The 20193-nt window shown below is 45.3% G+C and overlaps 1 protein-coding gene across 19 annotated transcripts in view; it reads right to left on the reverse strand.

Annotated features, from left to right (window-relative positions):
• Positions 1-20193, reverse strand: part of KIAA1217 (KIAA1217 ortholog) — a 432541-nt gene that overhangs the window by 153029 nt on the left and 259319 nt on the right. The window contains exon 1 of one of the 19 annotated variants that reach the window (XM_077303794.1): positions 16985-17201. The exons of 17 other annotated variants lie outside the window; for them this stretch is intronic. In XM_077303794.1, the coding sequence (XP_077159909.1) occupies positions 16985-17083 (99 nt within the window). In that variant the 5' untranslated portion in view covers positions 17084-17201. Of the gene's footprint in view, positions 1-16975; positions 17202-20193 lie in introns of those variants that run through there. One more of the 19 variants, XM_077303793.1, reaches the window with a different exon arrangement.

A 20193-nucleotide genomic window follows, 5' to 3' on the forward strand; every position in this document is an offset into this window, starting at 1 on the left:
TACGATGGTACAAACTCCAGATCTGGATCTTCTCCACTATCCCTTCATTTGTACTGAATGCGCAGTCTGAGGTGAGACGTTCTGAGGAGTGTCGAAGCTTGCTGTTTTGTGACCCTTTGGTTGGTTCTATCACACAGCTGTTCTGTTCTTTTGTTCTTTGGTTTTAATTGTCTCATGAACTAACATAATGGCTACCTCCCATTCTAGACCTAACTACAATCTTTGAATATGGTACATATATTCCATCCACATATAACACATATTCCACATCCTCTTTTGTCGTTCTCCTCAGCTCAAGTTTGGTACAACTACTGGAAAACACGTTTGTGTCCTTATTTCATACAACAGAATGGTAGTGAATTTTTAAGAAGGCGTGTAATGGGTATAATTTATGGAACAGCTATGTATTCGCAGCCCTGTTAAATATGTCAGGAATGGGGAGCATAGGATTGGAAATCACTGTACTATGGACAACATCAGTAACTTCCAAAAAGACTTTGCATCAAACAAAATTCATTGGGTGGTAGAAGAGGTGACAGGATATTGATCCCTGTGAGCTAGCTATAAGAAAACTGGAACAATCGCTGGCCATACCTCCCTACCATCAGAAGGATGGTGTGCATCTTTTCCATAACAAGTATGTGCATAGCTAAGACCTGAAAAGCACGAAGAGAACACAACCATGGTTTGTGATTCCATGCAGGTTACTCTTAACTAAAGAGAAAGCATTATAATACTATGTCTGAATGTGATAGTCGTTATTCTGTTATTATATACTCAGGGGAATGGTAGAGGACAGGAAGGCCTGGAGGATCATTGTCCATGGAGTTGCGATGGGTCGGACATGACTTTGCACCTAACAATAACAACAAATATATTGAGTTATTTGTACAGTTATCTCTGTTTGATGTAAACTGCCCTGAGCCCTCGGAGAAGGCGGTATATAAATGTAATAAACAAACAAACAAACAAATAACATAATTTACAGCCACCACCTTGAATCTTATTTCACAAATCTTATTGCACTACTGGCACTATTTATTCCACTGATTGTAGAGCGTGGACAATTCCTGTGTCTCTGGAGGTAGACTAGGGCAGCCCATCCTCCATGCTCCCCCTTCATACACCCATCAGCAAAGGTTGCCATCACTGAAGGGAAGGTGACAGGGAAGAACTGCTGTAGCTTCTCCTCCTATTCAGCTCCTGGCCTCTGCTCCTCTGTATGAAGCTGCTGGTGGCTTGAATTCTTCCACAAGTACAACCTTTTGTTGCCCCTGACCAGTACTTAGGCCAGGGATAGCCAAACTGCCGCCCTCCAGATGTCCATGGACTACAATTCCCATGAGCCCCTGCCAGCATTCGCTCATGGGAATTGTAGTCCATGGACATCTGGAGGGCCGCAGTTTGACTACCCCTGGCCTAGGCCAAGGGGTGCGTACTGGATCATCGTTGTAAGCGGGCACATTGACCTCTCCTTATCTTCTCAGGAGCCTTGGGAGAGGGAGAGAGCAGATGGCATTCCATCTTTTCAGTGCTATTTGAAACCTTAGCATGACCTAAGAGCACTCACTCATCAAGACCTGCCAAGAGAACTCCTCCCTGCCTCCCACTCCATATTAAGAAGGGCACTCCTCCTTATGAGCATGACTTGACCCTATGATGAAAAATCAGCTAGACAATAAGTGATCTCTGCACTGAAACTTCCCAACTCACCTAATTGTTTTGCTTCTGGTCTATACCATGCATTTGTCTTGAATTCGTTCTGCAACACAGAACCTGACTTTTGCCATATATGTAAGTTCTCTTAGAGTTGTACTTGCAGAGCAGTTCTCCTAGAGCCCCACCTACTTCACAGGCTGTCTGTTGTGGGGAGAGGAAGGGAAAGGTGTTTGTAAGTACTTCTTCATGCTGTCTCACCTCTCTCCATCCCTACAATGGATCCTGTGTCCAGGGGGAAAAAAAGGACTGTACCAAAACCACTCACACCTTAGCAACTGTGTTCTTGTGCCATAAAAATGGGGAACCTTCTTGGCAAATTAGTTGCTGGGGGAAATTGGAGTCTACAGGGAAAGAAGAGGAGAATTGTAGATTGTTACCACTATAATCTGAAACCAGCATCATAGCTGTGCATTCACCTGATGGTAGTTGACTGCTGTGAAACTACACCCAGGTTTTTCTCCTCTGGGGTGAGACACATTTTGGATTACTAGATGTTTGGGGGAGAAAGGGGAGATGATAGTGGGCAGCTGATTTCAGAGGCTGGCACGCCCCTCTTGCAAAACCAGGTTTTGGCCTTCTATTTTCCACAACGCTGTATTTTATGCCCAACCATATTCAGCCTTGAACTCGACTGAAGTCAATCAAAGCCGAATTGTGCCCTAGGCTGAGTGGCAGTTCCATCAGGCTAGGTCTTGTCTTCCAAGCCTTCAAGTTAAAAAAGGATGCCGGGAGCAAAACCTATTAAAAACAGAGATGGCCGAGCAGGCCTCCTCCATTGTGTGCTGCTATTTCTATCTCTCAAATTTCTCTGCGGTGCATTGGAATCTTAGCCGTCTATAAGGGGCTGGATTTCCAACCCATCGCCTTGACAACACGTTTCAAAAGAAACACCTCCAAAGGCACTGTTCAGACAGAAGACGGCAAAGGAGAGAATCAGCTAGCTTGCCCGAGCGGTTCAAATACCAGTAAAAGTTGAAAAGCACAAATTAACCAAGAGATAAATGATGATAGATAGATAGATAGATAGATAGATAGATAGATAGATAGATAGATAGATAGATAGATAGATAGATAGATAGATAGATAGATAGATAGATAGATAGATAGATAGATAGATAGATAGATAGATAGATGTAAAGGTATCCCCTGTGCAAGCACCGGGTCATGTCTGACCCTTGGGGTGACGCCCTCTAGCGTTTTCATGGCAGACTCAATACGGCGTGGTTTGCCAGTGCCTTCCCCAGTCATTACCGTTTACCCCCCAGCAAGCTGGGTACTCATTTTACCGACCTCGGAAGGATGGAAGGCTGAGTCAACCTTGAGCTGGCTGCTGGGATTGAACTCCCAACCTCATGCACAGAGCTTTCAGACTGCATGTCTGCTGCCTTACCACTGTGCGCCACAAGAGGCTCTACATACATACATACATACATACATACATACATACATACATACATACATACATACATACATACATACATACATACATACATAGACACAAACAAATAGTTCTATACTCACCACAGATTTAGAACCTCATTAATTTGATTTACAGCTGTATTGATCTACATTTTGAATCGCATTTCCTCTCACAGCAGCCCTTACATTATCCATTTTACAGATGGGTAAATGAAACTCTGTCCTGACCAACATGTGCATTAGAATGGCTGGGGGAGGGGGGGGGTTGGAACTTAGGTGACATGACTGCATCTCTTACTGCAAGATGTGATCCACATTTTGAATGAAGCCTGTCCTAAAAATAAAACACTCATTCTACCACAAGACAACAGGCGTAACAAGAAGGGTGCTAGGAGACAACCAGTCTTCCTTATATGCTAGCTGTATAATTGCAGGGAGTTTTTACTTAGAGAAACTTTAAAAAATAATGGTATTCCGACTAACAGTCTTAAATAAGCTCTACCTCTTCAAGAGTAACACCCCATTCTGCCCCTTGTGCTCTCCCCACGACCGTGGGACTTGGCAAGAATTTTCCAGGAGAGGGATCCAAATGCTGAGAAGCTGTGCCCTGAATGCTCCTCTCCCACATGTTTCACTGCATTCCAGGGATGTGATGAGAACTTCTGGGGAGGGGGGATCTAGAACACCACCTCTCAGCAGCATACTGAGGCTCCCTCATCCCCAGACACCTGGCGAAAACTTTGTTGTTTTGGAAAGGAAGGGGGAAAAAGCTTTCCCCTCATTTGCGCTTGCTGTCATTTTGCTATAATTTTTTGCTGGTTCTTTTATTTCTGCTTTTATAATTATGTTTATTTGATGATGTTTCAGACACACACATATGCCCAAATTCTCTGCATGTGTGTACACACACGCACACACGGCTATGCAGTGATTTATTCACTGGGAAGGGAAGCCCGTGAGTTCCAATCATAATCCTGATCGCCTGCTGGTATGTAATAGTAACAGTTTCTCCGCAGATGTCATTCTCTAGCAAAAGGAAAGAATTTAAACCATGTCTGGGTTGTCTCACTTCAGACTTTGGTTCCCCAATGGGCAGAAGAGAGAGGCATAAATGAAGCCAATAAATTCTGAACCAGCAAGCTCCCTTTTGCAGCTCCTCTAAATCTAAGGGACCAGATTTGCAGAAGACACTCAATGTTCTGTGTTGGTGGAAGAGCCAAAAAGTCACAGCTGACTCATGGCGGTCCTTTACGGCTTTCGGGCAAGAGATATTCGGAGATGGCTTGCCATTGCCTGGCCTCTGGTCTCCCACCCAAATAATAATCGGGGCCAACACTGATTAGCTCCTGAGATCTGATGAGATCAGGCTAGGCTAGACTACCCCGGTCAGGGCATATGCTGAACATGCTCCCCTACCCTAAAGAAGAAAAGACCACAGGTCAATGTAGTTTGCAAAGGAAATCTGTGAAGTTATAATTAAGGCACGCTTGCCACATCGAGAGTGATCCTGTGCATATTTACTCAGGAGGAAGACCCATGGTGTTAGGAGGCACTCAACTCCTGAACATATAGAATAGTATCAGAGGGTAGCTGTGTTGGTCTGCGATAGAACACTTAGATTTGATTCCAGTGACACTTTAGAGACCAATGTGATTTTTGGAGTATGAGCTTTCAAGAGCCAAAACTCCCTTCATCAGATATGAGTAGGAATGAAGATGAGTCTTTATATCCCATTCAGGAGGTCAGCTGGATGTTGTAAAGAAGGAACTCAGGATGCAAATATACATAGGTTAGGCAATCAGCTTGATTAAGTAGAAGGGAAATGACTGGGGCAGAAAATTCACACCTGCAGTTAGATAAGAGATTTTCATTCTTACAAATATCAAAGGGAGCTTTGATTCTCAAAAGCTCATACCCCAAAATCTTGTTGGTCTTTAAGGTTCTACTTAGGGTAGCCTGGTCCCCCTCGGCCACTGGCGGGGGAGGCGATGGCAGGTTTGCGAGATCCAGATTGGGAAACTCCTGGAGATTTGAGGACAGAGCCTGGGGAGGACAGGGACCTTAGTACAGTACAATAGAGTCTAAACTCTAAAACATCCATATTCTCCAGGTGAACTGATCTCTGTAGTCTGGAGGTGAATTGTAATTCTGGGGGATCCCCAGGTCCTACTTGGAGGTGGGAATCCCGAGTTCTACTAATCTTGAATCTAACTCAACCCATGGGGCTGCCTTATACCACATCAGGTTATTGGCCTAGTGAATTAATGCCCTACCCGAATCAGTTAATACTATAAACCAGGAGGGTGACAGGCCCTTCTCAATAGGTTCTCCAGATTTTGGGGGAATGGGGGACCTAATTAACAGTGGCGGGTTAGCTTGGAGTCACACCTGATCAACTGTTTGGAAGGCAGCTTATCCTAACCACTACAACGCCAAGGGGAAACTACACCAGGGGAATCCAATTAACATGTATTCCTAGAGCAGCATTGTCTACTCCAGCGGTCCGCAAGCTTTCGCCCGCTGCGGACCGCTGCGGCGTAGTGGGGGGAGAGGGCGGCCCGGGGGCCCACACATGTGCATTTGCACCCGGCACAGTAGTCCGCGCATGCGCGTTTGCGCCGCCGCCATGCCGGCGGCCGCGGCTCCCCCTCCCGGTTAGCTTGCGGCTCGGCAAGCTTCTCTTACCTCCCCTCCCGAAATAAGAAGCTTGCTGGGCCGCGAGCTAAATGGCTGCTTTGGCGGCCGATTTGCTTGCGGCCTGGAGAGCTTCTCGCTTCGGGGGGGAGGGAAGAAGGAGCCGCGGCCCGGCGCCAAGGCCTTCACGGCCCGGCACCTGGCCGCGGCCCGCAGGTTGGGAACCACTGGTCAACTCTGACTGTGCCTGGCACTGGCTTTCCAAGGTCCCAAGGGATAGCCTTTTCCAGCCCCGCTGAGAGATGCTGCCAGCCTTCTACGAGCAATGCTTCTGTTCTACCCGCAGACTCTAAGCGCGCGCCTTCCTAACTCAACCCACGAAGGATTGCAGGCCGAGCAATTTGTGCTTGGGTTTTTACAGACTTAATTATTCACGGTTTTCGTACCAGGCATCCACAGATCTTTCCCTGCATCCAATTAAAATACAGAACCATGATTAGTCTCACATCAACTCCAATCAAGGTTGGCGGAAAACCACCGGAACGATAAAGAGTCTGCCGTTCATTGCAAACAGCTGTTTACTAATAAACAGCCACACGGGCAGGCCCCAAAGGGAAGTCTGTGTGGGAGAGAAGATGTTGAGTCACTAGGAGGAAAGAAAAATGTAACTAGAAAGCTTTCTGGAACCTAAACCTGAGGGACTTGCTGGCAGCAGTCCCAGCTCCTGTTTAATTTTATGTCCTGTGTCAAGTTTTATATACCCTCCTCTTTGAGTTACCCAAACCATATTTTGTTTCCTTGTTCAGCTTGTTTTCGAACTACCGTTGCAGCCCTGTCCCTATATAAAACAGGCATGTCATGACAGAGAATTTTATGACTTCCATTTACAGTCAGATTGCAAACGTGGGTGTTGTTTTTTTTTACGTTACGATTTCGCCAATGAATCGGTATTTCTCTGAAATACAGGAGAAGGAATAGGGCACAGGCCATCAGATGCAAAGGGGTCCTGGGATCTGCTAATCGGTTTCAGCGAGTCTAAAAGGATCTTGGAGTATATCTCTGGTAGACAAAAGTGACTTGAGCAAGTGAGGTATGTCAACAGAAGCAAATAATACGGAATGAACATCATGGCATACATAAATAATTCAAGTGATCTTTACCATTATAACTGTACTTGCTGTATATATAACTATGCACATATAGAGATATATTCCTTGAATAGATAGCTTTCATTTCATTAGTCATGAGCAGCGTTCTGGGACACAATGAATTATTATAAATAATAATAATAAGAATGCTATTGATTCCAGGAGTAGTTATGCAAATGCATACATCCTAATGATTGCAAGGCATACTAGTCCTACACTAAACACCCTGCCTGCAGTGAACTGTTACTGCAAACCAAACCAAGCCTTCAGGATACGGACTACTTAGCATAGGCCTTTAATAACACATAATGAGATCTGGTCACACCACACTGAGCAGATTTGCATTAAAAATGTGTACTTTCTCCAGTGTAATAACGTGATCCCATTACAGATTACTTTTACTGCTCCTTTGATCTCAAAAATACTCCAATACTGTTCTCAAGCATACTTTTTTTTCTCTGCTCCTATTACATTCTAGAAACAGTATGAACTTAGATCATTTATTCATTTGACAATTTACTCCACTTTCACCAAAGCTCAAGCTAGCTTTCAGGATCAATACCAAGCAGCAGGTCCAATGCCCAGATGAAAAATGAAAATCAAATCACACCAGATCAGGAAAGCCCACCTTAAAAGGGTTATTTTACAGGCCGCCTGGAATATCACTACACAAAGGCGCCCATCACAAAGAATTGCTGCCACAGCCAATTAAATACACTGTTCACGCCTGGCAAACAGAGCACACAATCAGTAGAAGAAGAAGAAGAAGAAGAAGAAGAAGAAGAAGAAGAAGAAGAAGAAGAAGAAGAAGAAGAAGAAGAAGAAGAAGAAGAGTTGGTTCTTATATGCCGCTTTTCCCTACCCGAAGGAGGCTCAAAGCGGCTTACAGTCGCCTACCTATTCCTCTGTGGAGTATTTATTTATTTAACTTTTATGCCCCTTTTCCGGAGAGTGGCTCCCAAAAGAACACTGCATAATAAAGTCATTAAAACCAGCAGCACAAAGATTGTCAATACTAAACAAGCCATAAAAATGCAGGCCGTTAAAAGCAATATATAATCAGAGACAAAGCACCAAACAATAGCAAAACACAACAGCCTAAAATTATACCTACAGAACAGACCTCAGGCTATATGCAGACCATAAAAAGAGATGGACTCCTCAGGTAAGAAACTGGATAAGGACATATGTGTTGGGTTGGCAGTGCAAAGAGAGCAGGGGGGGGGGCACCAGGCATTACTCAAGGCGGGAGGAGGGCGTTCCAAAGGCAAAGAGGACGCAGGGAAAGGTCTATCCAGGTCCTCTTCTTCTTGACTGTCACTTGCCAGGTCACTTGTCTCTCAAATGGTCACCCTTTATTCATCTTCATTTTCTTAATTCATTCTTCATTTTCCCTTGCAGCAAGGGAACTGGTCAGCTTGGTGCTTTTTAAAAGAGAACAGGGTTGTTATTTCTTGCATCATCAGCTTGTTTGTAACCGGATTGTTTCCTTCTTTTTATAATGAAGTCATAGAGTAGGAAGGGGTCTCCAGGGTCATCTAGTCCAATCCCATGCAGAATGCAGGAAATGGACACAAGCACCAACCACCTACACAGTCCCTTCTGTCCACCCACTTACAATCTGCCTAGCATTTTTGTCAGATGGCTATCTAGCCTCCACTGAAAAACTTCCAAAGAAGGAGAACCTACCACTTCCCGAGGAAGCCCGTTCCACTGAGGAACCACTCTAACTGTCAGGAATTTCTTCCGGATGTTCAACCAAAACTTCTTTGAATTAATTTCATCCTATTGGTTCTGGTCCGATCCTCTGGGGCAACAGAAAACAACTCTGTTTTATTCTCTCTATGTAAAAGGTAAAGGTAAAGGTATCCCCTGTGCAAGCACTGGGTCATGTCTGACCCTCGAGGTGACGCCCTCCAGCGTTTTCATGGCAGACTCAATGCGGGGTGGTTTGATAGTGCCGTCCCCAGTCATTACCATTTACCCCCCAGCAAGCTGGGTACTCATTTTACCAACCTCAGAAGGATGGAAGGCTGAGTCAACCTTGAGCCGGCTGCTGGGATTGAACTCCCAGCCTCATGGACAGACAGCTTCAGACAGCATTTCTGCCACTTACCACTCTGCACCACAAGAGGCTCTCCTCTCTATGACAGCCCTTCAAATAGTTGAAGATGGCTATCATATCAGCTCTTTGTTATCTTCTCTCCAGGCTAAACAGACCAAGCCCCCTCAACCTTTCCTCATACGTCTTGTTATGACTTGGTTCCACTGTTTCAGGCATGCCCTATTTTGCAGGCATGCTGTTTTCCCTTATTGCATTTTAAATAATTTTTTTTTAAGTTGTCTTAAGTCTCAGCGAGAAAGGCAGGCTGTGAATACAGTCAGTCAATAAATGCATTGAACATTCGACACACCTGCAGGTTTGAATATTTACACCCCTCACCCCTTCCAGCCATTCAGGTCTGATTCATGTAGGGGAACTTATTCTAGTTTCATGTTGCATTCTTGACAACAGAAACTCAACAAACGAGCTTGTCTCTTGTTAGCTGCAACAGTGAAGGCAAACTCTGTGCTCCACGTGCTACCGTAGTTGGCCCTCTGGATCCATTTCAATAATAATGGTGAATTAAGCAACTGGAGTCACCTTGGTGTTATTCAGTTGCAGCCCACAGAATCAGTTTCTGATTAATAGGACTCAACAAAGGCAGCTCCGGGGAAACTTAACACCAGGTTAATCATTCCTCGCTTAGGGCCAGACGAGACAGACTAATAAAGTCCACAGCACTGCAGAGAGGCCAATGAACCAGGCAATTAGCCCTGTTTGACCAGAGCCAGATAACGGCGTGCCTGGAACAAGGAGCTAGAAGGCCAGACTGGGAGCTTTGGGTGACATCAATGTCACCGATAAGACATTGAAAACTGCAGCTGGACTATCTGGGGCAAACATACTAACCAACTGTCTTTGCTGTGCCCAAACCTGTAATTTCAGGCTATTTCAGGCTAAAAATAATTAAATATATTGTGGGCAAGGTTACAAACCAGAGACAAAGAAATTGATAGGTAGTTGCAGTGGAAGAAACCTATTATTTGGAGCAGCAAAGTGGGACCCCCCTCCCCCTTTATGTTCCAGATAACCCGTTTCATGATTATGTGGTTTGTCTCTTCTAACTACTGGCTGTTCTGGTTTGACACTCCATTGTTTACTTTTTTTATCTTTATGACCTATGTCTAAAACATCTGTTTAAAATCCCTGTTTGGCTACCCTTCTTAGAATGTTCTACTGTCGACATATAACGCTGTCACTTGCCTCCCTGCTCAGGATTTAGGATGAAATCTGGATAAACTAGATTTCACGGTATGAATATTGCCAGGTGCAATTTAACACATAAGCATCATCCAGGAAACAAGAACGGCTGAGCTGGTGCATTGTGTGCCTGCCTCTACCACCCCTTCAATTCACCATTTGGTGCAGTGAGCTCCACTTGCCTTGAAGAAAACTGCACCAGATGTATTGAAGCAAGCCCCCCCCCCCCAAGATGCTCAGAGCAGCAAATGTGGCTCTTCCAGCTGGCTGGAGTCGTTAAGAGTGGCCGACTCTAATCTGGAGAATCTTGGGGGCAGTCACATTCCTCTCAGAACTCTCTCATCCCCAGCTACCACACAAGGTTTCTAATGTGGGGAGAGGAAGGGAAGGTACTGTAAGCTGCTTTGAGACTCTATAAGGTATAGAAAAGAACCTCTTGTGGCGCAGAGTGGTAAGCAGCAGAAATGCTGTCTGTCCATGAGGTTGGGAGTTCGATCTCAGCAGCCGGCTCAAGGTTGACTCAGCCTTCCATCCTTCCGAGGTCGGTAAAATAAGTACCCAGCTTGCTGGGTGGGTGGGGGGGACAGTAATGACTGGGGAAGGCACTGGCAAACCACCCTGCATTGAGTCTGCCAAGGAAACGCTAGAGGGCGTCACCCCAAGGGTCAGACATGACCCGGTGCTTGCACAGGGGATATCTTTATCTTAAAGGTATAGAAAAGCTTGGTATAAAAACTTACGCTGCTTCTTCCTTCCTAATTATATCCTCACAACTACCCAGACATCTAGTTAGCTATGTGGAAGACAGGATTTGAACCCAGGGCTTGAATAACCTTGGTCAGTGGTCTCCAATCTTTTTGGTCCCTTGGGCTCCTTTGGAATTCTGACACAGAGTGGTGGGTTACCACAGGAAGCAGAGCCAACCACCAAATCAGGGACTACATTCTATGAGACACATGAGCATAACCTCAGGCAGAGAGAGGGCTTCAATAAGGATAAATATTTCAATTGGGCGGCTCCACGAGATAGATTTGAATACATTTTATAAGCGTGGGGGGCTTTTCATTCATATTGTTTGCCACCTTATAGATCCCACTACTACATCACACACGCGTATTTAAATATTAGACCATTGAAGAACATCCTAAGAGGGGTTGAAATACATTTGGCTTTCTGTTTCGGGGTTTGTTTGTTTTTTGGTCATTTATCCATGTGTCAAAATGGTTTGGATTTGTGCAATAGTGTGTGATATATGTTGATATTTTAAAATTGTATATGTGCACATGCATTGGGGAAAATGCATTTTAATATTTAATATAGAAATAAATGCTTGCATTTTAATATTTAATATAGAAATAAATATCTACATTTTAATGTTTAATATATTCTGCTGCCACTCAACCTTTCAGGTTCCTAGTCATTTAACCATGGACAAAATTCCATCTCTGCAAAGGCCAATTCAGAAACCGTGGCTCCACCTCCTTCTGCCACTTTTTACAGCTTCCATCCAGAATCTCACTCCAGAAAGCTTGAAGGCTACTGGCCTAGAGAGGTTCTGGCTGAGAACAGTGGCTGGCTGGATGTGCAAGAGTGGGGTACAAACCCAGCTCTCCAGATTAGAGGCTGCTGCCCTTAACCACTACACCAAGCTGGCTTGGAGCCAAGTGGTGGGACTGCTCCAAGCCTTTTAAACCCCTGCTTTCTGCTCCTTTCTGTGGGAAACAGAAAGCAGGGTTTTAAAACTTTAAATGGCCTACAAACCTATTTAAATGATTTGGTTCGGGAATGGCATATCAGTCACGAACCACGAACCAAACCTCAAAAATGCAGTTTGTGCCCACCCCTACTCCCAAGTATTGTTTTTGCCTTTCATGCATGAAAATGGTGCGTGTGAAAATACATTTGTGTCAACCTCAATTTAAAAGAGAACTGGGTCACAAGTAATAATGGAGTAAATTTTAATTTGATTGCAGATTACCAGTTGCTTGAGAAGGGTTGCTGTTCTGATGCTCAAAATTCTTCTAAATTGTTTCACAAGAGTCTTTTTGTGCATGCCTGTTTCCATAAAGCTTTGCTGCAAATCTGCTGACATGAGTTGGCTGGAAGGTGCAAGGGCCCTCTGCATTATTCCAGCCTTGCTCATTTTGCCTGACTCCCACATCCAGTCTGCTTGTATTAGTCAAGGGTTCTAAATTGGATCACAAACGTCTCGCATGGTGTCACACTGCCAAAGGAAACTGCCGCTGAAACCAGGTAGCATGCACCAACACGACGAATGTGCCCGACTGATTAATGCTATCCACTAACCAGGCCAGCTGCCATGCTGACTACCACAGCGGCGCAAGACTATCTGAAACACGGCTTAGTTTAAACCTGCAAATGAACCATCCCTGCTCTCACCTGCGGCGCTTGACTGGAGGGAAAGCAGGCATTGCGAAATGAGCTAAGGTAGATTTATGAGCAACTGGACTTCCAACAAATCAAAATCCGTTTGGATCCAAGGCTTAGCGACCAAGTGAGGAGGTCACTGGAACTTTATAGCAACATGTAATTTGTAATGACGTCTCTTTCTTTTCAGGAAGAGTAAGACGGGTTGTTGCTGATCCTCTGGCTGCTCCTATTATTACTCCTGAGTGATTAATATAGGCCAGCCCATCGCAACAGTAGCACCCCTGTTTAATTCCTGGAACAAGGGGATTCCCATCCCACTCAGGACTTGGCAAAGCAGCGGTGTGATGCAGCCTCAGTTAAAAACCTGGTAGAGCAATCCTGTAGAGCAGGGGTAGTCAACCTGTGGTCCTCCAGATGTTCATGGACTACACTTCCCATGAGCCCCTGCCAGCGAACGCTGGCAGCGGCTCATGGGAAGTGTAGTCCATGAACATCTGGAGGACCACAGGTTGACTACCCCTGCTGTATAGAGTGACTCTAATCCAGGGGTGGCCAAACTGTGGCTCTCCAGATGTCTGTGGCAGGGGCTCATGGGAATTGTAGTCCACGGCCATCTGGAGAGGCGTAGTTTGGTCACCCCTGCCCTAGTCTAAGCCCATTGATTGCAGTAGGTGTCAACTGGACTCACTCTGCATAGGACTGCAAAATCAGTCTACTGTCTCTCCTTTTAACTGTACCAAGGTCTCCCATGGACAGTGTTGAAATTGAAAATTCTCATCTTTCTCTGTTTCCCTCCTTATACACTAGTTTTCCATGTAAAACCACAAACCTGTTACAAACTCATGGGGAAGGTCACAAAGAAAGAAGAAAAGCGTGTCCTGAGTTTATTTTGTCTGTTTATTTTTGTATAGTAGTAATAAAAAGAAAGGAAGGCAGTTCAGGGGCCAGATGAAATTTACTTTCTCTTATTACTATCATCTCAAAGGGCAAAAGAGTGAAGCCTTTTTTAAACAGAGTCATTGCAAATCTCTTGCATCGGAAGCCATTTTACAGTATACGGAGATCAAGCCACACACGTTGAAATTTCAAGGACACTTTCCTGGAAAGAATCCCTACTGAATAACACAGTACATCTAGAAACAGAGGAAGAAGAAGAGTTGGTTCTTATATGCTGCTGTTTCTCTACCCAAAGGAGTTTCAAAGCGGCTTACAGTCACCTTCCCTTACCTCTCCCCACAACAGAAACCCTGTGAGTCAATGAGGCTGAAAGAGCCCTGATATCACTGCTCAGTCCGAACAGCTTTATCAGTGCTGTGGTGAGCCCAAGGTCACATGGTTGCATGTGGGGGAGCACAGAAACAATCCTGGCTCACCAGATTAGAAATCTGCACTCCTAACCACTACACTAAGCTGGCTCTCTAAGTAGGCCTGCTGAGGTTTTTAAATGTTAGAAGCCAGAAGACCCGGAAAGCTCATTAGTGAGACCAAGACAACAACCCTCTTCTAGAAGAAGAATAAGAGTTGGTTTGTATACCCCGCTTTGCACTACCAGATGGAGTACAATCGCCCTCCCTTCCTCTCCCCACAACAGACACCCTGTGAGATACGTGAGGCTGAGAAAGCCCTGACCAGACTGCTCTGTGAGAACAGCACTAGCAGGACTGTGACAAGCCCAAGGTCAGCCACCTGGCTGCATGGGGAGGAGCAGGGAATCAAACCCGCTTCTTCAGATTAGAAGCGGCCGCTCTTAACCAGCACACCATTGCGCACCCCTCAGCAGCTGACCATCGGTGAAACACTGCCTCAGAATTCAGATGTTCCATTTAGCTATGATGGTTAACACTCATTGACCTGACCTACAAGGTTCATCTAATATGCTCCTCTATTCTACTCTTCACAAAATGATCTCTAGTGTCTGACAGCAAACTCAACATTCTGGTATTGTTGAGATGGAAAACTAACAGGTGGCAGCCGGAAGGTAAGAACAAAAGGGATGTACATTTAATTCCTCTATTATTGGAGCCAAGCATGACGCTCTCTATTGAAAAGGAAAGATGATCTTTAAAACAGGTGAGCAGGTTCTCCTCATTACCGGCGCGGGAGAGTAGCAGCCCTTTTGCTAGTCCCAAGGCTAACATAACAAAACCTAACGCTTGCGTTCTTTGACAAAACAACATCTTGTTAAGCACTCAAGTGCTTTCATCCGCATTCCCTCTTGTTCTGAAGTTCATGACCAAATGCACGTTAGTAGAGCAGTAAATGGAGCCACCCAACGGCAAGGCAAAAATTTCTCAATAGCTGAATTACCCAGGAAGATGAGGCCTGATAAGGACTCAGACTGCATGTTGGTCTTGAAGAGCTCTAAAATGTTGAGGGCAATAAAATATTGGTTAAAGGAAAAGAGGAAAGTAGAAGAAGGAGAGGAAATTGGCTTGACCAAACCACAGGTAGTTTGTGCTTTTGTGGAAGGGATATTTGAGTATGGGGGAAAATTTTCCAGTTGTTATATCGTTACCCCCAATTCACGATTTTTCCCAGACCTCAACATTCTCTCTTATACCAAACTCCGTGGTTATGTCTATCAGAAGGGTAGTGAAATGGGATCTCTCACAGACAAGTCAGAGATCATTGAACATTTTGGGAATTTCCCAGCTATACAGAAAATGTGACTTGTTAAGTTTAAGAAATCAACAGTAGGGGACAAATAACAGGAGACTGCTGACCTTGTGGGGGTATTCGTCTAATCAAGAATGTCATGCTACCCCCCACTCCGTGCCATGTATTCTAATAATTGACATAACAAAGTCCCAAGAGCCATTGGGATAGTCTCTTGTTTTCCTGTTTTTCCCTTCAACTGCCCCCCCCCCTCGCTGGGCTCTCGGCCTGAACCGAGCCTGAGTATCCGTGATACTATCTCTTGTCTAGTATGTTACAATTCTACTGAATAGTTCTGGTTGCCTCTTGGCCACGAGGTGCAGAAAGTGTCACTTTTGCTTTGTTCTGACTGCTCATAGGAAGAGCAAATGGTGGGAAACTGAAGTGTTGATGGGGGCAGGGAGTGCCTACTGTGTCACTGGATTGGACATGCTAGCCCTTCGTTCTTCGCAATAGATCAGGGGTAGTCAAACTGCGGCCCTCCAGATGTCTATGGACTCCAATTCCCATGAGCCCCTGCCAGCATTCGCTGGCAGGGGCTCATGGGAATTGTAGTCCATGGACATCTGGAGGGCTGCAGTTTGACTACCCCTGCCATAGATTCTCTATCATGAAGCTTTCCATATGTGCCCTCTTGGACACAGTAAAACTCCAAACCCCTCTCTAAGGAGAATGTCTCAGTTGTTATTTTCTCCTGCAAGTGAATAGCCTTGGTTTGTGACACACAACCATAGGCTACCTAGACCTTTTTACTCTTCAGTTCTTATGTACACTGGGATCAGAGGATTGGTTTGGGACATATAAATTGGGGGTCCCAAGTCCAATTTGATCACGAACCCTGGGCTAGTTGTATGCCATCACTCCCGGTTCCTTCTGTACAACGGGCATAACAATAACTTGCCTCAAAGAAGGAATTAATGAATATCATAAAGCTCTGTGCCTACTAATCAAGAGATATGCATTATTCACTACTATTTACGGGCATACCCAATTATAGCAAGCTTAATCAACATTACATACACAGTGTCCTGTTTCAAAAGGAGCGTATGTTGTTAGAAACCATGTCCTCAAACTCTATTCCACTGTTCACGGATCAGTAATGACAGAATGTGGTTATAGGAGGATGAAGGGGAAAGTATTCCACAGACGGTCAAAGAAACACCCTACATCCGTGCTAGTATACAACAGCCCCTCCCCTTTAAAAAGGATACCCAGAAATGTTTACAAAGCAGGGGTGGCCCTAAAATCTTTCAGACGCTGTATAAACACTAAACAAGAAATGACCTTGCCTTCCTATTGCTCATGTCTACCTTCCCAACCTGTTCTACATTCAAAATAAGACAACCATTGGAGATTCATAGCAAATTCGTGGCACTTTTCATTATAGGATGTCATGTATTTAAAACAAATACAATCTGCCTATACAACTCCAAAAGATCAGGTGACATTCAGAAGGGCTGACTGACACTCAGTCGCAAATCTCAAATCTTGGGATTACTATAGATGCCTAAAAGAGTCTCTTCGAAAACATTTCTTAAATCCCCACCATCTAAAATGCTGCCTCCAATAACCACCACCACCACCACCACCAGCAGCCAGCCATGCTTTAAAGAAATTAACTTTTGCTGCATAATCAAGGAGCTACCTCTGGAAGTCAAGCAGCCACTCTACAAGGTTTGAAAAAGCCAGAGCCCTGCTGCTGTACCTCGTTCACCTGGTATACGCCACAGGAACAGCAAAGAGACGAGAAGCTCCTTTTCCTCCGGGGTCCTTTGGGCAGAGAACTGACAGACCAACCTACACCTGAGTCCATATTCTTGGTCTCTGCAAATTTCTCAAACTTTTTGAGGACACCGGCGGGCAGAGCTGAATCATAGATCTCCCAAGATTGTCTTTACACCATGCACGTAGACCATATGCGCCTTGAGACGCGGCAGTGAGGAAATGTTCTTGCATGTTTGGGTGTAGATGTGATTCACAAATAGAACAGACCGGTTTTTCATGGCTTGCCTCGTAAGGCTGCCTCTGGGTGTGGATGAAATGAGCCCAGGTGTACACGCTGGACTCTGTCGAAGTGCCTCTAGCCAGGAGGAGGACTCTTTGCACAAAAAGCTGCTTATGCAAGCACCTTTTAAAAATGGGAAAGGAGTAAAAAAAAAACTTGACATTGCCCAACAGGGACAAACGAGGCTGCCTAACATTCAGGTAATGAGCATGCTCACCAGATCATTTCAAGGTGTGTGTGTTTTTTCCCCCTCACAAAGTAAACGTTTTTTTTGCATTCCTAGGAGACCTCAGAATCTGCAATGTAAGGTTAGATCCAGCTGGCTTTGGGGGCCAGTCTCCTCCAATTCATTCTTTATTGCATCCCCCACCCAACCAGGGTTTTGTCCATGATTTTAGGGTTGCCAAGCACGGCCTGGGGACCTGCAGGAGTCAGGAGAGGGAAAAGACAGAAGGGTACCTGGGAGTGATATCATCCACTCTAGGAACTGTTGGAAACTCTATTGTTCTAGAGCTGAATGACATTACTTCTGGGTTTTCCCCAGAACTGATGTCTCGCCATCTCTGATGGCTTTTTGAAAGCATTATATTTCTCCTACCTCCTACGTGGGAAGCCAGAGCTGAGGCCATTGGTTGAATTCAACCTCTGGTTGCAGTTCTCTAGTTAAAGGCAGTCAGCTATTAACTTTGGTATCCAAGAGAAGAAATAAGAGGGCCAGACCTTACCATTTAAAAGTCTTTTAAATATCATAACATTATGAACTGGCTGGAGGGAAACTTCAGGCTACTACAGACTTCACAGGCCAATCTCTCTCTCTCTCTCCCTTTCTCCAGTTTTTCAGAGGGTTTCTTTTCTTTGTAATGATTTGCTCTCAGTAATCAATATGAATTGCAAAAAAATGCTCTATGCTAGTCAGATTTTATTTTTTTCAAAATCCAGGTCCATAAATTCTAACTTATCACAACTTTGACACAATATCATAAAGACTTAGTAAAGACAATGGGTTTCAGTGATGTTAAATAGGTTTTGTGGAGATGAGCTGTAACTCTGGGGGCCTCCCAGCATCCCAACTTCTGCATGCCTACTGACCCTACTCTCCAGGTATTCTCCAGCCAGCCTGACTCTCCAGCACTCCAGCAAGTATGCCTGGCCTTAGGACACATAATACATTGTTATTGCATCCCTTAGGAAAAACAGGAAAATATACATGGTTCTGCCATCCTTCATTACCTCCTCACAACAATCCTGTGAGTTGGTCCCAAGAAGCCAGAAATCTTACTATGGTCCGGCTGATATACCCAAAAGAATTTCAAGCAGTATCCTTACATACAATTTCCATGGCTTTGCTAGGAACCAGGTGCAAAAAGAAAAAGAAAAGCTCATTCTGGTTAAACAACCAGCCTATTAGTAAAATAGATACATTCCCAGATTAAACTTCGGGTGGTCAAGGGTCGCAACAAAGCGTGAGAAACAGAGTTCTTAATTTCACATGGTTTTTACAGCTTGGGTGAGAGGCTGGCTCAGGGTCAACTCCCAGCCCCTAGCATATCACTCTATGCTATGAATAGAGCCCCTTCCTCTATTCTTAGGGGCTCAAAACGGTCACTGTAGCTCCTTGGTCCTCTAGCTCAGTGGTCCCCAACCTTTCTATCACTGGGGACCAGTCAACGCTTGACAATTTTACTGAGGCCCAGGAGGGGGGGTAGTCTTTCGCCGAGGGACGTCGCCGCCACCGCCTGAGCCCCTGCTCTGCTTGCTTTCCCGCCGGCGCCCCTGACTCCCCACCGCCCACTGGGGGGCGCTGCCAACAGCAGCTGTGCAGTGCCATGCCGAGGGGGAGCCCCAGCCATGGTGGCCGTCAGAGAGCACCAAAGGTGAACCGGTGGCAGAGTGGCAGGGCAGCCCCCGAGGCAGCAACTGGGGAGGCGGACGAGGAGGAGCCGCAGCCCGGTACCGACTTATCCACGGACCGGTACTTGTCCTTGGACTGGGGGTTGGGGACCACTGCTCTAGATTAGCGATCCCCAACCTGTGGGCCGTGGACCACATGTGGTCCTTGGACTAATTGGAGGTGGGCCCCGAAGGACGCCTTCTCCCCCCCCCCAGCCCTTTACTTCATCCCCCCCCCCCGACCCTTTACAACACACTTCATTGTTGTGGCATGTCTGTATCTTATTTTGAAGGGATGTTTAAACATTACCATATCGATCAGAGAGCGTTAGGGCAGTGGTTGAGAGTAGAGGAGTAAACTACCCCCCCCCCACTGGGCCTCAGTAAAAGGCGTTGAGTGGTCCCCGGTGAGTGGTCCCCAGCGTTGAGTGGTCCCCGGTGATAAAAAGGTTGGGGACCACTGCTCTAGATTAAAGGTTTTGTGATGAGTACAACCGCCTCTATAGGCTGTTATAGGTCAAACATCATGCATGGCTCTAATAAAACAAACTCAGTTTTGTCAAAAGCTATTACTGTGCATTCAAGGCCTTCAGACGCTTCCTGTGCGTTGAGGTGTCCCTTCACAGACTGACAGCTGTTTGGGGGACAAATGGCACCCCAGGTTAATGTATTTTTTTAACGACTGCAACCAGGAAGCCTTCCCTGTATCATTTGCAATGTGACCCTTTCAGGAAAGAATGCACAGCGAAAGCCGAAAGCCGAAAGCCGAGAGATTAGCATAAAACATCTGTGTGTTGTTTAAGAAGATTCTTTCAAAAGAGCAGAATGAAATGGAAGGATTTGTTCAAATACACAGAGCCATTCCTAACATACATTTGAAAGCTTTACTATAAGTGGCAGTTGCTAAAGAGCCACACTTACACTCCCTTGATCACAATCTGACACGGAAAAAGCTTTCTGTGTTAAGGACAGCTCTTGGACAACCCGCAGTTAAGGGGCATCTTTCCCCCTTTTTTTCTGCATTACTA

This window comes from Paroedura picta, chromosome 11 (genome assembly GCF_049243985.1).
Source record: "Paroedura picta isolate Pp20150507F chromosome 11, Ppicta_v3.0, whole genome shotgun sequence".
Taxonomy (NCBI): domain Eukaryota; kingdom Metazoa; phylum Chordata; class Lepidosauria; order Squamata; family Gekkonidae; genus Paroedura; species Paroedura picta.